General features: G+C 38.0%; 2 protein-coding genes across 4 annotated transcripts in view; both read right to left on the bottom strand.

Moving 5' to 3' along the window:
• The window catches only part of PDZD8 (PDZ domain containing 8), a 98157-nt gene that overhangs the window by 70554 nt on the left and 5562 nt on the right, over positions 1-22041 (bottom strand). The gene's annotated exons all lie outside the window — the stretch shown is intronic.
• Positions 9278-20111, bottom strand: LOC109550696 (gamma-aminobutyric acid receptor subunit alpha-5). Its single transcript, XM_019940069.3, has one exon. It carries the CDS (start codon positions 10692-10694, stop codon positions 9654-9656), a length of 1041 nt encoding a protein of 346 aa, XP_019795628.3. The 5' UTR covers positions 10695-20111; the 3' UTR covers positions 9278-9653.

The raw sequence follows: 22041 nt of genomic DNA, 5'->3' as shown, positions 1-22041 counted from the left end.
TGTAAGCTTTAAAAACTTTAATTTGAAACATAATTCATACTCCTCCATTAAAGTAAAGGACAAAGAAAATGAGAAAATTGGGCTTGAGGGCCTATAGTTTTCAACTAACCCTACACGCTGTCACTAGACATGACATTTGTCTGCTCAAAAGCCTTAATGCCTTCTCACTAACCACACACAGTATAAACGATAGTCAAAAGTTCTTGGTTTCATATTCAAGGTCTACCACAATTAATCTTTCCAATGGTATTTTTCCTTATTAGAAACCTTACAATCTAGGAAGTGTAGTCACCTCATGTACCCAGAAGATGCCATGCATATTCCTGCTTCCAAGCCTTTTGTACCAACTGGAGGTTTTCCCTATTCTTCAAAGCCTACCCAAACCCTAAGCACTTTCTATAATCAGCTTTAGGTCCTACATCACAGCAGACCACACGCACTGCTTTCACTCTTCTTTACCTTGCAGGCATTTAAACTGCTGGGCACTTATGCCTTGAAATCTCAAATGTGACCTGGTTTCACAATTATCTTTACCCCTCACACACTATCGGGACTGAAGTATGTATTGATCTGATTTATAAAAATCCAACATAAAAAAATGAAACAAACATTTAGAAAATATGAATAGCCCACAACAATTTATACTGAAAGATAGTGATAGAGAGGGAGAAATACTATTTTACAGTTTCCCAATGAACAGGATTAAAGAAAAAATTCTTAGGGAAAGATAAGGAGGTATACAGACAATGCTCAGTGCTTTTCTCTTGCTTCTGAAAACAGATGGAAAACAGAAAGCCCCTTTAGCTTCCTAATTTCCATTGAAATCATTTGATTCAGACAGACTGGCACCAAATTTTTGAGAGAAAAAAAGAAACTACATTTATCATGTTAATACGATGTTGTAGCTGAGTGTTTTTAATAAACAACCCTTATGGCTCCTGAAGAACATATAACTGTCACTCTATTAAAAAAAAATCACAAAAAGCACTACATACACTAGCAACCTTGAATATAATAATCCAAGTTTGCTAAATCACAGCTGCTCTATGAATCAAATTTTCTTGTCAAGTATAAAGTTAAAATTTGATTAAAAAATTTCTCACAGGTGTGTGACTTCAATGTTGTAAGTAGTAAAGTCTAATTTGGGTTTATTAATGCTTCTAGGGGGGTTGCTAAAAGGATTTAGGCACAAAAATAAACTAGAATCAGAAAAAATGTATTCCATTTTAAAATAACACACTAAACAGTGCGATAGAGCTACTTGTTCAACACCCTCTCACCATACACAAAAGTAAACTCAAAATGGCTTAAAGACTTAAACATAAGACATGATACCATAAAACTCCTAGAAGAGAACATAGGCAAAACATTCTCCGACATAAATCGTACCAATGTTTTCATAGGTCAGTCTTCCAAGGCAATAGAAATAAAAGTGAAAATAAACAAATGGGACCTAACCAAACTTACAAGCTTTTGCACAGCAAAGGAAACCATAAACAAAACAAAAAGACAACCTATAGAATGGAAGAAAACATTTGCAAACGATGCGACCCACAAGGGCTTAATTTCCAAAATTTACAAACAGCTCATACAACTCAACAACAACAACGAAAACAGCCCAATCGAAAAATGGGCAAAAGTTCTAAAGAGACATTTCTCCAAAGAAGAAATACAGATGGCCAATAGGCATATGAAAAGATGCTCAACATCGCTAATTATTAGAGAAATGCAAATCAAAATTACAATTAGGTACCACCTCACACTGGTCAGAATGACCATCATTAAAAAGTCTACAAGTAACAAATGCTGGGGAGGTTATGGAGAAAAGGGAACCCTCCCACCCTGTTGATGGGAATGTAAGTTGGTGCACAGTCACTGTGGGAAACAGTATGGAGGTTCCTCAGAAAACTAAAAATAGAATTACCATATGATCCAGCAATCCCACTCTTGGGCATATATCCAGACAAAACTATAATTCAAAAAAATACATGCACCCTTATGTTCATAGTAGCACTATTCACAATAGCCAAGACATGGAAACAACCTAAATGTCCACTGACAGACGAATGGATGGATAAAGAAGATGTGCTAAATATATATAATGGAATACTACTCAGCCATAAAAAAGCCATAGAAAAGAACAAAATAATGCCATTTGCAGCAATGGCAACTAGAGGGATGCAACTAGAAATTATCATACTAACTGAAGTATGTCAGAAAGAGAAAGACAGATACCATATGATATAACTTATATGTGGAATCTAAAATATGACACAAATGAACCTATCTATGAAACAGAACCAGAACCATAACCATGGACATAGAGAACAGACTGGTGGTTGTCAAGGGGGAGAGGGTTGGGGGAGGTATGGAGTTGGAGGTTGGGGTTAGCAGATGTAAGTTTTTATATATAGAATGGATAAACAACAAGGTCTTACTGTATAGCACAGGGAACTATATTCAGTATCCTGTGATAAACCATAATGGAAAAGAATGTTTATGCGTATAACTGAGTCACTCTGCTGTACAGCAGTAATTAACACAACATTGTAAATCAACTATATGTCAATAAAACAAAACAAAAGCTATTTGTTCAGCAAGCTACTAAACAGAAACCACACATTCACCAAGAACACTTGGTTTTCAAAACTTTTAGTCCAAGTCTTTAAATAGCCCAAACTCATAAAGGAATCCAAACAATGAAGTAGGCTACTTCTATCCCTTCCTTTTATATTCCCATCATACCACAAAATCCTTCCTTCATTAGCCTATATCTCCTGTGAACCTATCAACTTAAAAATGTCACTGTTTTCGCACTCAAGTTCCCTTTCTTTTCCCCTCACTCAAACCTTCTTTTACAAGCTATCTGTACTTCCTCTTGTAGAAAACTTTAAAAACCAACCTGGGAAGATGGACTTTTATAATGACAGCATGAGACACTCCACTGACCTGTTCCCAGTGAAGCTGGTGAAATTATTAAAACAAATATTAAAGCCTCTGGAAATGGTCCTAAGGGCAAACAAGAAACTTCCATTCAAGAAAACCTACAGAAATATGGTAAGAAAGGTGAGAGTCTGTGGTGTTGGAGCCAAGATTGCTCAGCAGGGAAGAGATTCCACTCTGGACTGCTGAAGCGAAGAACACAGGCTGCCTCACTTCCCCAGCACCCTGTCAGAGGGCCTTCTTCCTGGTTAAGTGCAGGGCATCAATGTTTCTCATCTGGCCCTCGACCACCTATTATTAGGCTAAGTTCTGGGAGAGAACCGTCAAGAAGTTGGGAGCTCCTTTCTTTGACCGAGTTCCCACTTGAGAAACAGAGACTACCTTGGGCATAGCACACTAAGAATACTGAGGCCTTGATAGTCCTTGCCCTGGCTCATGAAACAGTGGTTCTACGCCAAGAGAGGCAAGCCAAGAGAACCTCAGGCTGCTACCACCCCTCATCCCACCTCCATCTAGGGTCCAACAGCTAGAGTGGGGGTGTCACTCACAGAGAAGCTTGCCATTGTCCCCAACCCTAGCTCCAGAGCCCTGGCTCAAAGATTTTGCTGAGGGAGAAGGAGAGGGAAAGGCAGGACATAAAACAGCTCCTAAACTGTTCCCACACTTTGATTGGATTTGTGTGTAGAACAATGTCCCAGGGCATTGTTGAAAACAAAAGGCACAATGTCAGAGATTTAACACTCCACTAAAATAATCCAGGCAAATCACTAAAACACAAATAAATAAATAATAAATCCTGGGAGAGGGGGACCAGTATCCAGAGTTACTACAATATATTATCTAAAGTATTTGGTTTCCAACAAAAATTATGAGGCATATAAAGAAACAGGAAAGCATGATCCCTAAAGCAGAAAGAAAGCAGTCAACACAAACTGCCAGTTAAAGTGACCAGGTATTGGACTTAACAGAAAAAGACTTCAAAATAAGCCCTTACAAACATGTTCACAAAAAAATTTTTAAAGCATGATTAAAGGAGTAAAGGGCGGTATTATGACAATGTCACATCAAATATATAATATCAATAGATATAAGAATAATTTTTTAAAAAAGCAAGTGGAAATTCTGGAGTTGAAAAATACAATAGGGACTTCCCTGGGGCACAGTGGTTAAGAATCCACCTGCCAACGCAGGGGACACAGGTTCGATCCCTGATCCGGGAAGATCCCACATGCTAAGGAGCAACTAAGCCCGTGCACCACAACTACTGAGCCCGTGCACCACAACTACTGAAGCCTGCGCGCCTAGAGCCCGTGCTCTGCAACAAGAGAAGCCACCGCAATGAGAAGTCTGCGCACCACAACGAAAAGTAGCACCCGCTCACCGCAACTAGAGAAAGCCCGCGTGCAGCAACAAAGACCCAACGTGGCCAAAAAATAAATAAAATTTAAAAAAAAGTACAATGCAATTTTGAAGTTCACAAAAAGGGTTCTGAATAGTAGATACGAACTGTCAAAAGAAAAAAAAAGTAGTGAATTCAAAGACAGGGCAACAGAGGTTATGTAAGCCAAAGAACAGAGGAAAAAAATGAAGAAAAATAAACTGAGCCTTAGAGAAATGATACCATTAAGTATACCAACATACACATAAAGGGAGTGCCAGCAGGAGGGGAGGGGAGAAGACAGAGAAGAGCAGAAAAAATATCCAAATAGAGGTAGGTAGCTAGTAAGCCCCCAAGCCACAAATTATGTGATTTCATTCATATGAAAATCCAGAATAGAGAAATCTATAGAGACAGAAAGTAATCAGTGGTTGCTTAGGGTTGGGGGTGGTAGATGGGCTAGGAGGTTGATGGGTGGAGGGTATGGGGTTTTGTTTTTGAGGTGATAAAAATGTTCTAAAATGACTGTGGTGATAGTTGTAATATATCTGTGAATGTACTAAAAACCACTGAATTGTAGGTTTAAATAGGTGAATTATATGGAGTATGAATTATATCTCAATAAAGCTACTTTAAAAAAAACTTAACCCAGTTACCCAGAGATAATTGCTCTTGTCATTGCTTTGGTATGTAAATGTTTAGTTAGAATTATCTGATTAAAGAAACAAAACCATAAATGACACAGCTCCATTAACATAACTTAAAGCCCCTTTTAAGGCTTATGAAAAACAAAGATTTGCTGAATGGCTACCATACCAGGTACTGACTGTATAAAGCATTTATTTGCTCACTTAATCCCCCCAAACCAGGCATTAGCACACCGTACAAAACGAAACAGTCCTAGAGGTCTAACAAACGCTATACACTGGAGCCAAAATTGGAACCTAGTTTCCTAGCACTGCCACAACAGAATACCACAGACTGGGTGGCTTAAAAAACAGAAACTTATTTTCTCACAGTGGAAGTCTAAGATCAAGGTGCCAAGAGGGCTGGTTTCTGGTAAAACCTCTCTCCTTGCTTACAGACAACCACCTTCTTGCTGTATCCTCTCATGACTTTTTTCTCTGCACACATACTCCTGGTATCTCTTCCTTTTCTTTTAAGGGCACCAGCCCTACTGGATTAGAGCTCCATCCTTACGACCTCATTTAACTTAAGTTACCTCCTTAAAGGTCCTATAACCTCAAATACAGTTACATGGAGGGTTAGGGCTTCAACATTTTGGGGGATACAATTTGCCCATAAAAGAACTCATAACTCTGCCCATAACTCTGGAGCCGGTTCCTGAGGCTGATTTGATTACCGACCTGTTTTCTGCTGGAATACATGCTCTAAAGCTGGTCTGAAGTTATCTGACAAGGATGGTCATGGTTTCACGTATATTACTGTGCTTGATCCTCACTCACAATAACATGGTGAGGCACATTGCAAATCATTTCCCCATTTCACACAACAGGTTCAGAGAGAGCAAAGAGCCTTGCTGCAGACTGCATACTTCATTAAAAAGTTACATGAAGATATATGCCAGCAAAATGAGGGCCTAAAGCAAGAAAGAAGAAAGTGATGCAGAAAATACTGGATCCAAGTCAAGAAGGCAATGATGTCCTAAACCCAGATGACAGAGGTCTGGCAAACCAAGAGAGAAGTCCAATTTGGGGAAGGTGATGAAAACTCCAAGAAGGAGATCTCCAGGAAATAGGGAATGAATCGAAGAGGCAGAAGACATGAGAAGAGGTTCATTTTTCAATTAAATCTTGAAGATTTGGTTAAGGCAACTTGGTAAGAGAATAAAAAAGAATTCAAACTTGACTCTAGGACCATAGTGCTTTAATGGCACAAAGATTCTGAAACTGGAATATAGAAAAGGAAGCATAAACTTGCATATTAGGCAGCTCTGCAATAAAAAAAAATTGTATAGACCTAACAATAACATAAATATTTCAATAAAGGAAGATTTAAGTCTGAACAGAACATAAATGTTATTATATATAAATAAGGATGTAGTTCAATGAATGAATTGAAAATAGTGACATAACTAGATTGGGAAAAGACAGAAGGGAAGGTGAGAGAGGATATCACTTAGCTAAATCTTCATCTATCTTAGCAGGAAGTCAATCAATAGAAAATATCTAAAGTCGCTGAATCAAGACAGCTGTATGACTTTGTTGAGCAAAATATAGGTAACATCATAATTAATTACTATAGCTAACATTTACTGAGTACTTACCACATAATGAAAGTCATTATATTTATTAATTCTCACAATTCTATGGGATAGGTACTATAATTAATCTCTATTTTGCAGATGAGGAAATTGAGACACAGGTTAAATAACTTGCTCAAGGTTACACAGTTAGTAAGTAGTGAAGCCAAGGAAAGAATCTAAGCAGTCTGGCTTCAAAACCTGTGTTATTAATCACTGCCTCTTAAAAGTTGTTAAAAATAGAAATAGTACTTATGGCTGCTTCTGAAGAGTGTGACCTAGGGGAGGAAAGTAGAGGCTTTAGCGAAGTAATTGTTGATTTTAATTCTAAGTCCTTCTGTTATATTTGATTTTTAAATTATGTACATTAACTCAAATGAAAAGACAGATAATATCAAATGTTGAAAAGGATGTGAAACTGCTAGTGTGCCATAACTACTTTGAAAACTGTGTGGCAATTATCTGCTACACAGGGATAGATGCTTAACCTATGACCCAGCAACCCTAGATATCCAATAGAAATATGCATAAATGTACACCAAAAAACACGTATAAGAATATTCATAACAGCAATATCCAACTGTCCATCAACAATAGAAGGGATAAATTGAGGTACATGTGGAAGACGCCACAGCAAATAAACAAACTACATCAATACACAATAACATGGATTAATCTCACAAACATACTGTTGAGTCAAAGAAGCTAGAAAAACGATGAGTGTAAACACTATGGCTCAATTTATGTACAGTTAAGAAACAGGCACCTCCCTGCCCCGCACCCAGAGCAATGGTGGTAGAAGTCAGGATAGTAGTTACTCTTAGGCAGAGCAGGGAAGGTAGTGTAGCATATGAGGGACTTTCTGGATGCTGGTAATAATTCTATTCCTTGTTCTGAATGCTGTTTTGTTCATTTTGTAAAAATTCATTGAACTATATTTTTACAGTTAGTGTACTTTTTAAGCAGTGAGTTACACTTCAGTAAAAGTTTAAAAGAAAAAACATGTTTAATTTAAAAATATGTGTTACTCTGATAACATTTTTAAAATACATATTTAAAATTTTACACCTACAAGAGACGCCAAGCCTTCTTCTCATATGTGGATCTGAGATACTCTTTTTTAACATCTAAAATATGTTTTTGCTCCAAGATGTTTCTTCAAGACTGTTCTATAAGCACCCTGAATGCCAGCTGGTGACATCTCCATCACATGGCAGCAGTAAAACCGTTTGCAAACACTGATCTTTAGAGAAAAAGGGTTTACTACAAACCCAATATAAAAATATTCTGCAGTCTAAATCTACTCTTAACTTCAGCATGGGTTCTTGTGTCCTTGCCAAAATAATAAATCTGCTAGAGTTTTCAACTCAATAAAAGGGAAAACTTTCTAACAATTAGAGCCAGTCAAAAAGGACACAACTGTCTCAATGCACTGCATGCCTTCTATCTCTAAAAATATTCAGGTAGAGGTTGGATGAGGCTTCGTCAAGGAGGGAAGGTGTTGTATAAAGAACACAAAATTTAGAATCATACAAACATAGATTATAGTCCCAACTCCTAGAGATTTGTTTCAGAATAATCAAGGGAGGGGAGCGTGGGAAGATACAGATGATCAAAAGTGGGCCACAAGTTAATGATTGTCTGGCTACATATAATGGGGTTCACTGAATTCTTAACTCTTAAGTTTGAAATTTCCCATAATGGAGAATTAGAAGTTTGCTGTGTATACTAAAACAACTTGGGTTCTCTCTTCCTGTTTCCTTTCTCTTCTATATTTTCCTTAGCAACATCATTTGCTCTCACTGCTTCTATAAATTCCATATATTTATGCTTAAAAGTAAATGGAACACCTTTTCTTCCAACTTGCTCCTCCTCTGTTTCACTGGCACCACTGATTTCATAGACTCTAAGAAACCTGAAGTTACCTTTTACTTCCCCCTTTCTCCAGCCAACCAGTTCCACCTCCATTTCCCCAACTTCATATTGCTTCATATATCTTCTACTTTTCTTCTGTGTTTCCCACTGGCTTGGTTCAGGTTTTCAATGATTACTTAGAATTTTATGACTTCTAAAATTGTGTTTCCTCTTCTTAAAAAAGACTATTTTCCTTTATTTTTTTATTTTTTATTTCTTAATGAACATTTAAGATTCATATATAGAAGCTAAAGCAATAAGTCAATCATGAAATAACATACAGGGAAATAAAATGGAAAATAACTCATTTACAATTTCTCGCCACTGAAGCACTACACACTGGCTAAAGTGAGGTGTGGTCAATGTTTCAGACAGTGGATGCTCAGGCTAAATGCCAAGACTGTCATCACACTACTTTTTAAGATCTTTTCTTTCTTGATCATTGTTCAGTTAGTGGGGGGAGTCGGAGGGAGAGAAGTAAGTTTCATTCCCACCTCCCCCACAAAAAATATTTTTTAAGCAGTTAAATTTTTCCTTGGGGAAACACTGTATCTGTTAATCTAATGTACCATATATTTCTGTTATTAAATGTCTGCATAAATATTTGTTTATTCTATTTCTTAGCATAAGATCATGCAGTACTTTTAATTTCAGAACAGTAAGAATTATCAAAGGTAATTAGTTTTGTACATAAATGCCCAGTTTCTTTTTCAATGAAAAATGTGCTCTTTGTGATATTTGTTTCTTGTGAGAGTTGGTCAAGTAATAATCATGGAGTATTTCCTAAAATATTTATTTGCTGGGAAAATTTGTATGAAATGACATTCAAAGTATAAAAAACATTGTTAGGTAATACTTGGAACAGTTAAAAATATACTTGTTTGTAAACTATCAATGTAAGATACTGAGCATCTGAGTGTCAGAGCCATTGTCTCCTGTTTTTCCAGAAAGTGGCTTGATTTGTCAATGTGACATCTTTGAAACATCTGACATTATATATGGAAACATCAAGGCAATATTATTTGTACATATTATTAAACATGCAAAAATTTCCTGAAAGATAGTGCCCAAATAAGGGAGGTCTCCCAAGCTCAACCTCTCCTTGGTGCCCGTCACTGAACGTATGGCTGTCTTGGAGTTTGGGAGCATGGCAGCTCATTTTGGAGCGGTAGCCCCTTTAATCACTGGCTTCCTATTCAAATATGTTGCCCAGTAAACTAGGCTGAAAGTGCCAAACAGGACTGGGAATATAATTCGGGACATTTTGTCGTTCTTGCTGATGCTGTTGTAAGTCTTTTTGTTTTCAGAAGTCTTGTCTTCAGGTTTTACTGAGGCTGAAGAGGCATTTGAGGTCCCTGCAGGGGTCTGCTCCTTTGCGATGTTTGGGGGGTGGGTCATCTTTCCAGTAGTATAAGCATTTGTTGATTTATTTAGTGTAAGTTCACACTCCTTTTTCTTGATCTTGGCTGCTTCCAAGGCTTTTTGGCCGTCCCAGGCTGGGCCTGTCTTTGTGAAATAGTTGACGGTGGCAAACTCGATCAGCGCAGAGAACACAAAAGTGTAGCACACGGCTATGAACCAGTCCATGGCCTTCGCATAAGCCACTTCGGGCAGAGAGTTCCGGGCACTGATGCTGAGGGTTGTCATGGTCAGCACCGTGGTCAACCCAAACACTGTCCCGGCTGGGACTGATTCTCGGTTCAGCCAAAAGGACAATTGCGACAAGATCACAGTCATTACGCAGGGGAGATAGGTCAGAATGACAAAGTACCCGGTCTTCCTCTTCAGATGGAAATGAGCCGTCATGATTGTGTATTCACCTGTGCTGGTGCTGATGCTCTCTGTGCCCACTGTCCGCCTCATCAGGTGGTATTGGTTCAGCCTGGAGCCATCTACTGCCACCACCACCGACTTGGTTGTGCCGTTGGTCCAGACATAGACAACTTCGGAATTAGGATATGCACAGCTGCCAAATCTCAGAGGGCAGGCATGGGCCTCCATCGGGAAGTCAAGCTGCATTGGGCGCTCTGCCGAGATGGTCAAGCGCACGGTGCACAGCAGAGTGCCATCCTCCAGCCGCAGCAGCTTGTTGGGCGTGGTCATGTTGTGGGCGATGGACTTCTTCCCATTGTGGAGCAAGGTGTCTGGAGTCCAGACTTTGCTGGCAAGGAGGTTGTTGAGGGGCAGGCGCTGCATGGGACCTTCAAACTGAAGGCTTTCGTCTTTCCAGCTTTGTCAGAAAAACATGTCTATGGTGCATTCCATTTCCGTGTCAGACACTGGGCCGAAGTTGGTGACGTAGATGTCCGTTCTCACCTGAGTACTACGCTCTCTGAGCCCAGGCCTCAGTCTGCTGTCGTAGCCATCCAGGAGCCCATCCAAGATCCTGGTGAATACTGTGATGTTGTCGTTGGTTTCATCTTTTACAGAACTGGTTGGCATTTGTGAAAAGCCAAAGTGACTGGCTAAGTTCATGGAAATACAAAACAGAAGGAGGCTTTTGATCATGATAAAGCTAGAGAACATTCCATTGTCCATTCCCAATAAGAATAATAGCTGAAGCAGATGAATTTGGAAGAATAACTGTTCCTTTCTCCACCTTGATCTTGAAGCTTTCTGAAATACCTGCCACGCGTTCAAAGTCAGCAAGCTACTCCTTGTTCTGCAAGGTGCCTGCGCGCCGGCCCAGGAAGGCAAGCCGTTGGCAAAGGTGCATCCTCCTCCTCCTCCGCCTGCTCTCAACCAGCTGGCAGGAGCGGAAGGCCAGTGCGGCGTCACCGCCCCATGCCGCCAGCGCGAACTGCCGCCAGCGCGAACTTCCCCAGTCCTCTCGGGCCGAAAGCCTCCGGTGCCCCCCGCGCTCCCGCTGCCACCCTGCGGCTCTGCTCCGCAACCGAGGCCGCGCTCTGCCCTGCTGCAGATTCCCCCCCCCCCCCCGCAAAAAGACTATTTTCTTAACCAAAAACAAAAGTCTGTGCCTTTTATTTTCTTTAATAAAACGCTACCTCACAGGATTATTACAAAGATTTAGGAGTTCATACATGTGAAGCACCTCGTAGAATTCCCAGCATGTAACAGGTACACGAATCCTGGTTTTCTTCCTTCTCTGTGCTTGAGTTTCATCAAACTGGCTCCTTACTGAATCCCTAAAGATATCATACAGTGTCCTGATTCTGTTCCTTTGCTATTTCTCCTACCTACACTGAACTTCCATCCCATCTTCCTATGTCTAAAGCTACACTATTCCTTAACAATCAGCTCAAATGTCACCTCATCCCTTCAACAAATATGTTTACTGTATTCAAGAATAGAGAGACCAATCAAAGTCAGGCACTCAGAGACTACAGTCTTATTTCATGGTCAGGAATACAAGCGTCACTACATCCCGCCTAAGGAAGAGAGTAGAACAAGTAGATATAAATTAGGTAATTGGGAGTCCCGTGTGGTTTTTGCCTTTCAGTCTGACAGTCTTGACTCTCTCACATTAGGAACTAGCAAACGTAAGTGTGCTCCCAAATCTCCTAAACCAAATACATAAACTAGATAAATCAGTAGTGATCGTTTCAAAATGTGTCTTCATTTACGTTCTTCAGAGGCACCTCAGTGGTCCTTTAAATAATGAGTTCTCCTGCTGCATTTAAATATTATCACAAACCTCTATTAGCCATAACTTGTATGGTGCACATTATTATGCAAAGTATGGCACACTAATACAAAACTACACGTAACTAGAAAGAAAACAAAGTACAAATAGTTTGAAACATTCTTAATTTTCTATATTCGTAAACCATGAACCTAAATTTCAAATCTATTTTACGTAGACATTTAAACTGATATTACATTAAAAAGACAATTCATACACCAAGCTCCTCCACACTTAGCAAGGTTAACACAGCCGCATTATTTCTCCTGAGAGACATGTCTGCCTGCTAATCACTCTGATCCCATAACTAGCCCCACACGGTAAGCTCCTCTTCACTATTCAAGTTCTCCTTCAGAGTCACCTCCTCTCTAACCAGCACCCCTACCCCCACCCCCACCATCTGGTCATTGCTTCCCCATCTGTGTTCTAAAAGCACTTTATACACACTTCTGTTATGCCACTAATCACCCCATTTACATGTCTGTCTCTCTGTAGTTCTCCCACACCTCCCACTCCTCCCAACTAAATAGGGAGTTGCCTGAGGAGGGGAAACAGGCAGGTAGTACAGAACTGTGGTAAGATCAGACTCTGTAGCCAGACAGCTTGGCTTGGTATCCCATTCTGCTGCTTAGTAGCAATATGACCTGGAGCAAACTCTTGCCTTTAAGCCTCAGTTTCCTCATATGCAGAAGGAGGATAATAATTACACCAACCTCACAGTGCTGTTATAAGAATTACATGAAATAATTTAAAGCACTTAGCATCCCTCACTTCTCAGCTTCTTTGTGACATGGTAGTTTAAAGCAGTGTTAAGGACACAGGATTTAGTTAGGGCTTGGTTTTGAATTTTAGGTCCAACACTTATTAGCTTTGAGACCCTGGGCAAGCTATTTCAACTCTGAGTGCCTCAGTCTCTTCATCTGTAAAAGTAGGATAATAATTAGCACCTATGTTAGGGTTACTGTAAGGATTAGACAAGGAAGTTCACATAAAGCATCTGGCACAGGGAAGTGCTCTAGAAATATTTCCTATCAAGCTTCTATTTATTTATTTGAAGGCTGGTCTCCTAGAGACATGTCAGACAGCAAACTTCTTCCCTTCCACAAGGAACCATATCAGGACTCAGCATTTGCCACATATGATGTTCAAGGTTATAGCTGTTTGTCTTCCTTGGACTTCAGATTTCCCATGGCCATGATTTCAGTCACTATACTAGTTGTCCTTTGTGAGGATATAAACTTGCAAGTGCAAGGAAACAAGTTAATAATAGCCAGTGCGCTTTCCTACCTTAGGTATCACCTTTATACCTCCGTGTCATTAAGCTTTTTAACTAAGGCTTATATTAAACTGAATATATTAAGAAACTGACTTAAGGAAACCCATGCAGAATTGTTCTATTTATGGAATTCCTTGGTGTGCACTAGGCTGACAAAGTTCATACTTGGGAAAATGATTTTAATTTCTGTACTCCTAGGGAGAAAAAAGTACTCCTAAGTGGTAATGAAACTAAAACGAACAAGGATAACAAATACTGTTACAAAGAAACTTTTCCCACCTGCTCATCCATACGCCGTCTACCTAATATGAAAGGTTCACTTTTATCTAAACTCCTAATTCTGCACAGACTGATCAAGATCTAAAATGCTTCAAAATTTTCTGAAGCGGTTTTATATATACGTCGAACAAGAGTGATAATAGAGGCTGCAAGTCCCTCATAACAGAACTCAATAGCTGGTGACTCAAAGATGAGTCAATGTTAACTGATCTCCTATGCAGGAGAGAGATAAAGTATCAAATGAGATGAGTGGCTCAGGGAACCAAAGTAATTCACTTGACCATGTCTAATAAATTGCCTATCTTTTTATGTTCATCATAACCTACAATGTGAAGGTCTCTTACCATAGCCTATGATCAATTAAATTGAAACTCTCAGCTTTCACAAAGCTAAAAAAAAGGGCAGAGCAATGAGAACTGTCCTCAAATCCCAACTCCTACTATTCCTCTCTACCAGCTTTCCAATACATGCCTTTGAATAAGGGAATATAAAAATTACCACTTTACATGACTCTAGCACATTTACAAATTACATAATAATTTCATAGACATCCTTGATTCTCGTAACTCATAACAATGTACAGCATTATAAGTCTTATTTTACATATGAAAAAACTAAGGATGAGGAAGTTCAAGTAATAGCTTTCTGTGATCACATAGTAAATGGTACAGTCAAAACTGCAACACATCCACCCAGCCTGTGCTCCTTACAACACCAAGATGTACAAGCAATACTATAAAGCAACAAAAAATAATGTATGTATTTAATATTCATTAAAGCTGACTCAGAAAGTGAGGCAATAGGGGTATCTCCTTTACATATGGCCAAAAATAAATAAACTTCAGGTTAGACCAGCAGTTCTCAAATATTCTGTTCACAGGGCCCCTATACATTTTAAAAAATTATTAAGGACTCCAAAAATCTGTTGTTTATATGGGTTATATGAATTCATATTTGCCACATTAGAAACTAGAAATAATACTTTTAAACATAAGACTACAAAAGCTCACATTCCATTAGCCTTCAGGGTGATGATGTCTTCGCATATCAGGAAACTCCTGGAAAACTCCATTGTACACTTATGAGAGAATGACAGTGAAAAAGGTGAAAACATGTTTGTATTATAATGAGAATAGTTCTGACTTGGTAGACTGCCCTGTAAGGCTCTCAAAGTCCAAAGGGGTCCTCAAACCATACTTTGAAAACCATTAGTAACAACTCTGAGTCATGGCAAATCTTCTTAAATTCCAAGTTGTAACTCGTTATTTTACTTTAAGTACACTGTTTCTCACACTAGATTAAAAAAAATCTTGAAGGAAGGAAGGACTGTTTTATTTATTCCCTCATTGCACTAATTCTCTTTGCAGTGTACTGTGCCCTGGACAAAGATGGTATCAAACAATTACTGAGTAAACTGAATCTCTTCTGAAATCTAGTGGATGGGGGGAAAGAAAACATCTTATGCCAAAATTATCACTTCCCTACTATGCAAAGATAAGAAAGATGAAGTATGTAACACAGAGGTCTGTCTTAAGTCAGTTAGCTGTATTGAACAGACAGAAACTCCATTCCAGATATGAAGTAAGAAACAGCAAAAGATCTGAACAAGAGAAATGAGGCAAAAGTTAATACTTTAGGGTTATAAATGTCCAGCTTTCCCCTCAATTTTCTCTATCCAAATAAAAGTAGCAAAGCATTTTCTGAACTATAAATGATTTTTAATATTATCCATATCTATGCTACACTTAGTTCATAACCCAATCACCTAACTAAAGTCAAACTTATTAAATGAAAATATATTAAAGATGATTTGTACCTGCACATTTAGGAGAAATTCCTACATTAGACCTATGCAGAAATAACAGAGAAGTGAATAATAATGCCACCTCATTCTTTTCTCTAAGAACTTTAAAAACTTTAGATTTTTGTTTCATTCAGTATCAAAAATTACAAGTTACATGACTTACCCAACTATACACTAAATAAAGAAATCCGCAGTAAACAGATGTTCCTCATCATATAATCCTACTATTTCAGGGCAAGAGGCTGAGTTACTTTCAAGAAAAACCTTAAGACCACAGAGGCTCCAACAATTATTACCACAGATTCTGGTCTAAAATGCTTGTTGACTGGCATGAATCTCAGAATGAATCCAAATCCTAACTCTATAGTACTAAAAAATTCAAATAGTTTGAATAATTTACTCAAATATTTTAAGTAAGCAATTTACCCCTAAAATGGCTTATAATTTAGATAAATTGTATTCATGGGCTTTACTACAGACTAAGATGGTCATGAATTTTCTCCTTACACTTCACTAATTTCAAAATAGCTGAACTAAATTCAATCTGTGCTATCTACCACTCCAGCAACAGTAAACAAAAGCAATCATATTTTGCTACAAACATTTACTTAAATTTTTCCCATGTCAAGAGTCTGCAATTCTAGTTCTGATTAAAATCCAAAGTTAAATACTGAGAACTAATAACCTTTCCAAATATTAAAATAGATGACACATAATCTTCGTAAACTTTCCAAAAATAATATTGTACTTAATAATGGTGAGAACAAAACAAAATTTTCAGTGTATTATAAAAATAATTATCACAATGAAATTAGCTATGGAAGAATGGCTCTTAACTTCAGCCTCAGCAAGTTTCACAGAACTAAAAGCTTTGAATTATTTACTTGCTTGACCAAATAACTAAGGTAGCGAGACTGTGTAGTCAGCAACCACATTCATCCTTAGTAATAAGTATGAGTATAATCTAATATGCATGAAAAGCTATTGTGTGAAAAGAACAATGAGTGCGCACACCACACCAGATGCACTATTTGGTAGATACTGATGTCTGCATGAAACAGCTGTACTAAGAAAACAACACAGTCATTTTTCAAAACAGAGATTCTTGTAGCCAGCTACTAAACAGAAATAATATCTCCCCCATTATTGTTACTTAAGATTTTACAGCAAAGAAAACAATAGTCACTTATAATTGCAGATTATATAGGAGGATATGGAGTTGATCCTGGCAGAAACACCATTTCTAAACATACTTAGGTTACAAATACCTATTCAACTGGCACATACCTCACCAACGAAACAAGTACACATAACAGGTACTTAATACAAAAGAATAAACTCAACTAAAACATCTTTACTATGCTTGCTAATCAGCATTTTTGTTGTAAGTACATATCAGGAAGAATTATGCTGGGGAGTGGGAAATTGTGTAGCTTTTTTTTTTTATCAAAGTTATGCAAATCAAAGCATGGACATTCCAGTAATCCACCTACCATATCATCAGCCCCATTCTCCCTACAATACATGAAGAATTTATGGGCATAAAGATCCAATGGGCTGATTAGAGAAGAAATACATGTTCTAAAGCATTCTGCTGGTTTGAGGAAAACTGGTAATTATGCACCAAACCAGTGAAAATAAGTTTTATTGTTATTCTATATCAGTCCAAGGGAAGGATGATAATCTGCGGTTTATCAATATTGGAACTTTCCTAAGAATGTGAAATTAAAAACCAAGGCTTCTGGAGTGCCAGAGAAGGCTGCAAACACATTTGTGTTTTGTCTTTGTGTGTGGGAATGAGAGGAGGAGAGATGGTGTCAGTAAGGTGCCTGACAGACCTTGAAGTCAGCACTGTGAACTGTTGGAAACCTCAATCAGCATCATTCGAGTGCGTGTGCGTGCCTGTGTGTGTGTGCCTGTGTATGTGTAGGGGAGAAGGCATTCCTCTTCAATACTGATTTTACAGTCAGAACTGGGTTATATATCATCAGTCTGTGTTTATAACAACAACCTTCAACCATTAAAAAAAAAGGTTAATATGTTCTATACATTCTATTTAAAGAAATTCAGTGAACGGGTATTCTTTAGACAGACTAACTTCAAAATCCCAGGACTTCAGTTACAAGGCTGAGTTCATTCTGTGAAAATTTATTAACTGTATACTTACGATTTGGGCAGTTTCTGTATATACACACAGAAATACACACACACACACACACACACAGAGTCAGTAAAAAGTTTGTGCAAAAAAAAAAATTCTGCGTTTAACAGGCTAGCGTACTTTTTTATATAGGATAGTCAAAAAGTGATATGGAAGCAAGGAACTGAAAAAGTGAAAGGGTAAGCTCTTTGGCTATCTGTGGGAAAAACATTCTTGGAGAAGGTCTAGCAAAGGCCTTGTGATGGGTGCAGCTTGGAGTGTGAGAACACCCAGAAGGCCAGAAAAGAGTAAGTGAGAGGAAGAGTTATAGAATATAAGAGTTACAGAAAATAAGGTATGGCCAAAAGTGGAGTAAATCAGTAAATGACTTAGACCTATGCATAGTGCCTGGAGAAATGTCTATGTTACACCTACAAACCAATTTTCAGGGTCACATTTATATTATACTCTCCACTTTATTATTAAGGAGAAAAGGATGGGGAGATGGAGAGGGAGGGGGAGATGGGGAGGGGAAGATGGAGAGGGAGGGACAGAGGGAGAGACAGGCACCTCCTCAGCATATAAGAGGCTTGTATTTGTGTGTTTGAGCATAAAGCTGGGTGTACAACTCAAACTTAATGCTTCAGTATATCAGAGGAATGAAATTAAAACGGAGAGGAGTACATTTATTCAGCAGGTATCATATGTGACATTTATTATCTCCAATTAGATAGATATTATTTCCGTTTCCATTTTACAAATCTGGAAACTGAGACCAAGAGAAGATAAGGCCTTTTGTCCAAGGCCTTTTTGCACGGTAGAGTGCTGAATGCAAGTATACGTTAATTCAAAACTCTATCTACTGGAATAGACAATTTAAGTACTTCCCTATAGCTTCAACCAAAAGAATGAAATAATTCCATGGTATTGCCAGTCTCTATGTAGCACCTGCAGTTCTACTCATTTGAAGGTAAATATTTAACACTTACACCTCATTTTTCCCTAGTACAAATATAGTAAGTATGTGGTTTTATGGGAGTCCTAGCAATTTGGCAAGAGAGATTTCGAAACTACTCTGTAAAACTTCTGCTAATGACCCAGTAGTTGCTTTATGACTTTCCAATGAAGTGTGAAGTGCTCTCATGCCAGGCCCAAAGTGTTGGTAGGTCCTATGACTCTATAAAGGAACAAAGGGATTTAACGGCACTTGTTTCCTGGTGACACTGTTCTGAGGAAACGGAGAATGTGAAGGGAAGAAATGCTGGGTCAGTATTTAACTTCTAAAGTAGATATTTAGTGGTAGAAACTAACTAAGTTGTTCGTATTGAACAACTGATTCAGAAAGTCTCAGCCTGCTATAGGGAATCTTACTAAGAGAAAAAAAAGAGACAGGTTATACTTTCTTGGATAGTGAGAGGTTTTTTAGAAATGCCTGAGCTGGGGCTTCCCTGGTGGCGTAGTGATTAAGAATCCGCCTGCCAATGCAGGGTACACAGGTTCGAACCCTGGTTGGGGAAGATCCCACATGCTGCGGCGCAACTAAGCCCGTGCGCCACAACTACTGAGCCTGCGCTCTAGAGCCTTGCTGCACAACAAGAGAAGCCAACTCAATGAAAAGCCTGTGCACTGCAACGAAGAGTAGCTCCCGCTCGCCGCAACTAGAGAAAGCCTGTGCGCATCAAGCAGGACTCAACACAGCCAAAAATAAATAAATAAATTAATTAAAAAAAAAAAAAAGAATAGAAATGCTGGAGCCATTGAAGGCATACAAGAAGGACAGCAAAAGTATTAAGTGCTTAATATTTGTTTTAGCAGGTTAGTTTTAGTTATATTTATGGAAAGTTGTATCCCTCTGTGTTTACTATGCAACCGGGAGTTAATGACCCCAGACAGGTTTCCAGAGGACTAAAAATTCCATGAAATTAAACTGTTTATGCAGTTTTCTGCAGAGTATCCACAGTTTTCATTAGCTTTCCAAAAAGGACCCTCAAAAAAAGGTTTAAAAGTACCTTTCAACATATATGCGTACACGTTCCTTTTTTGTATGCACTTAACCATAGTTTTTTTGTTTTTTAGGGTTTAGAGCAGGAATTAGCAAACCATTTTTTATAAAGGGCCAGATAGGATATATTTTAGAATCCGTGGGTGCATATGGTCTGTTGCACATTCTTCTTCTTCTCTCTCTCTTTTTTTTGAACAACTTTAAATGTAAAGTTAAAAAATATAAAAGCCATTCTTAATTTGTGGGCCTAACACCAGCTTGTTTGCAAACTCCTGGTTTATTCAGAGTAACCATTGATATATCTCTGCAGAAGTAACACAGCATGTCTTTGGGAGTCCAGGACTTTTTAAAATTTTTATTATTTTTTATTATTATTTTTACATCTTTATTGGAGCATAATTGCTTTACAATGGTGTGTTAGTTCCTGCTTTATAACAAAGTGAATCAGTTATACATATGTTCCCATATCTCTTCCCTCTTGCGTCTCCCTCCCTCCCACCCTCCTTATCCCACCCCTCTAGGTGGTCACAAAGCACGGAGCCGATCTCCCTGTGCTATGTGGCTGCTTCCCACTAGCTATCTGTTTTACGTTTGGTAGTGTATATATGTCCATGCCACTCTCTCGTTTTGTCACAGCTTACCCTTCCCCCTCCCCATATCCTCAAGTCCATTCTCCAGTAGGTCTGTGTCTTTATTCCTGTCTTACCCCTAGGTTCTTCATGACATTTTTTCTTAAATTCCATATATATGTGTTAGCATACGGTATTTGTCTTTCTCTTTCTGACTTACTTCACTCTGTATGACAGACTCTAGGTCTATCCACCTCATTACAAATAGCTCAATTTCGTTTCCTTTTATGGCTGAGTAATATGCCATTGTATATATGTGCCACATCTTCTTTATCCATTCATCCAATGATGGACACTTAGGTTGTTTCCATCTCCTGGCTATTGTCAGGATTTTTTTTTTTTAAAGGACTTTGAGAAAGTCATTAAGCCCCTCAGTCTCAAGTTTCCACATCTTTGTAAAAATGAGATACCGACCTCTCCTACACAGTTCCTTTAACTATTAAGAGAGATAGCAAGTGTATGGAACTGCACACACATTTCCTGGCATATAGTTAGCAAACTGATTTTATTACCTGTGCCTCTATCTCATATGATAAATTAGTAATATTTATAAGTCAATATTAAGTTTTTGGTCAGGCATGCTCCTCCAATGCAATCTACTTTATAATGATCTGCTTTGGCTACTACTTCTAGTAACAAAGTAGGGCTTTCCCAGAAGCCAACAGACCTGTACACCACAGATTAGAATCCAACAGTTTCCTCATAATTACTCTTCTCCTTTCAATACGTAAATCAAATTTCTAGAGCAAAGATTTAATTTTCAATATATTATTTTCTATCTGAAGTGTTTTAAATGCCTAAATCATAATAATTCAAAACAGCTTAAGAAAACCCAACTTGCAAGAAGTTATTAAAACCAACACTAAACTGGAGCATACTTAGGTGTACCAAAGAAACTAAGGCCACAAAATATTATACAACACAAAGTAATCAAGTATTTGCCTAGCAGAGACACTGATCTCTCCTCTGTTTCTCACAAAACTGAAGGTCTTAAATGTATCCAAATGTCATTATAATGAGCTTTAATTTAATTGTTCATTGCTTTCCCCTGGAAGACTAACCAGCTTGAAAGCATGAACTCTGTTTTAACCATTTTTTTATCACCATACTCTCACACAACAGGAGGTATGGTAGTCTTCAGGAAATAGTTACTGAAAATAAGTGTCTATTTTTAAAATGACAACTATCTAAGATAATGATCTTACAATTCCATTTATATAGAGATACTCATCTGAGCAGGAGTACAAGAAAAAGCATAATAGATAAAAAATTAGCAAATACATTACATCATTACTCCAGAACAGCTAGCGTGATACCCCAATGTCCTTGTCTCCACTCTCCCAAAGTATCAAAGGTGAGTTATATTTCCTACTAACATTAGTAAGTAACTAACATTAGTAAGTAAACATTAGTAAGTAAAACTAACATTAGTAAGTAAAACTAACATTAGTAAGTAAAACTATGATTCCTACTTACTAAAGTAAACAGTAACTAACATTAGTAAGTAAACATTAGTAAGTAAAACTAACATTAGTAAGTAAAACTATGATTCCTACAATCACTAAGGAATTTTAGCAGCTATTTTAAAGTATTTTCCAGCCTAAGCAAAGATACCTTTTACAAGTTGTCTATATATAGAAAAAAAAGTATGAAAGCGTAAGTGAATAAACACAGCACATACACTTAACTTTACAAATGATTTTGTCAGCTTTCAGAGAATTTACTTTGAAAGTTTTTAAGAAGACATCAATTACTATCCTTACCTCAAAT

The sequence above is a fragment of the Tursiops truncatus genome, chromosome 16 (genome assembly GCF_011762595.2).
Source record: "Tursiops truncatus isolate mTurTru1 chromosome 16, mTurTru1.mat.Y, whole genome shotgun sequence".
Lineage (NCBI taxonomy): Eukaryota > Metazoa > Chordata > Mammalia > Artiodactyla > Delphinidae > Tursiops > Tursiops truncatus.
Note: the sequence above shows the minus strand (reverse complement) of the source record. Positions and strands in the feature narration are given on the sequence as shown.

Excerpts from the sequence above, each read along its gene's own strand:
- LOC109550696 (XM_019940069.3), bottom strand. The coding sequence starts at position 10,694 with ATGCAGCGCCTGCCCCTCAACAACCTCCTTGCCAGCAAAGTCTGGACT.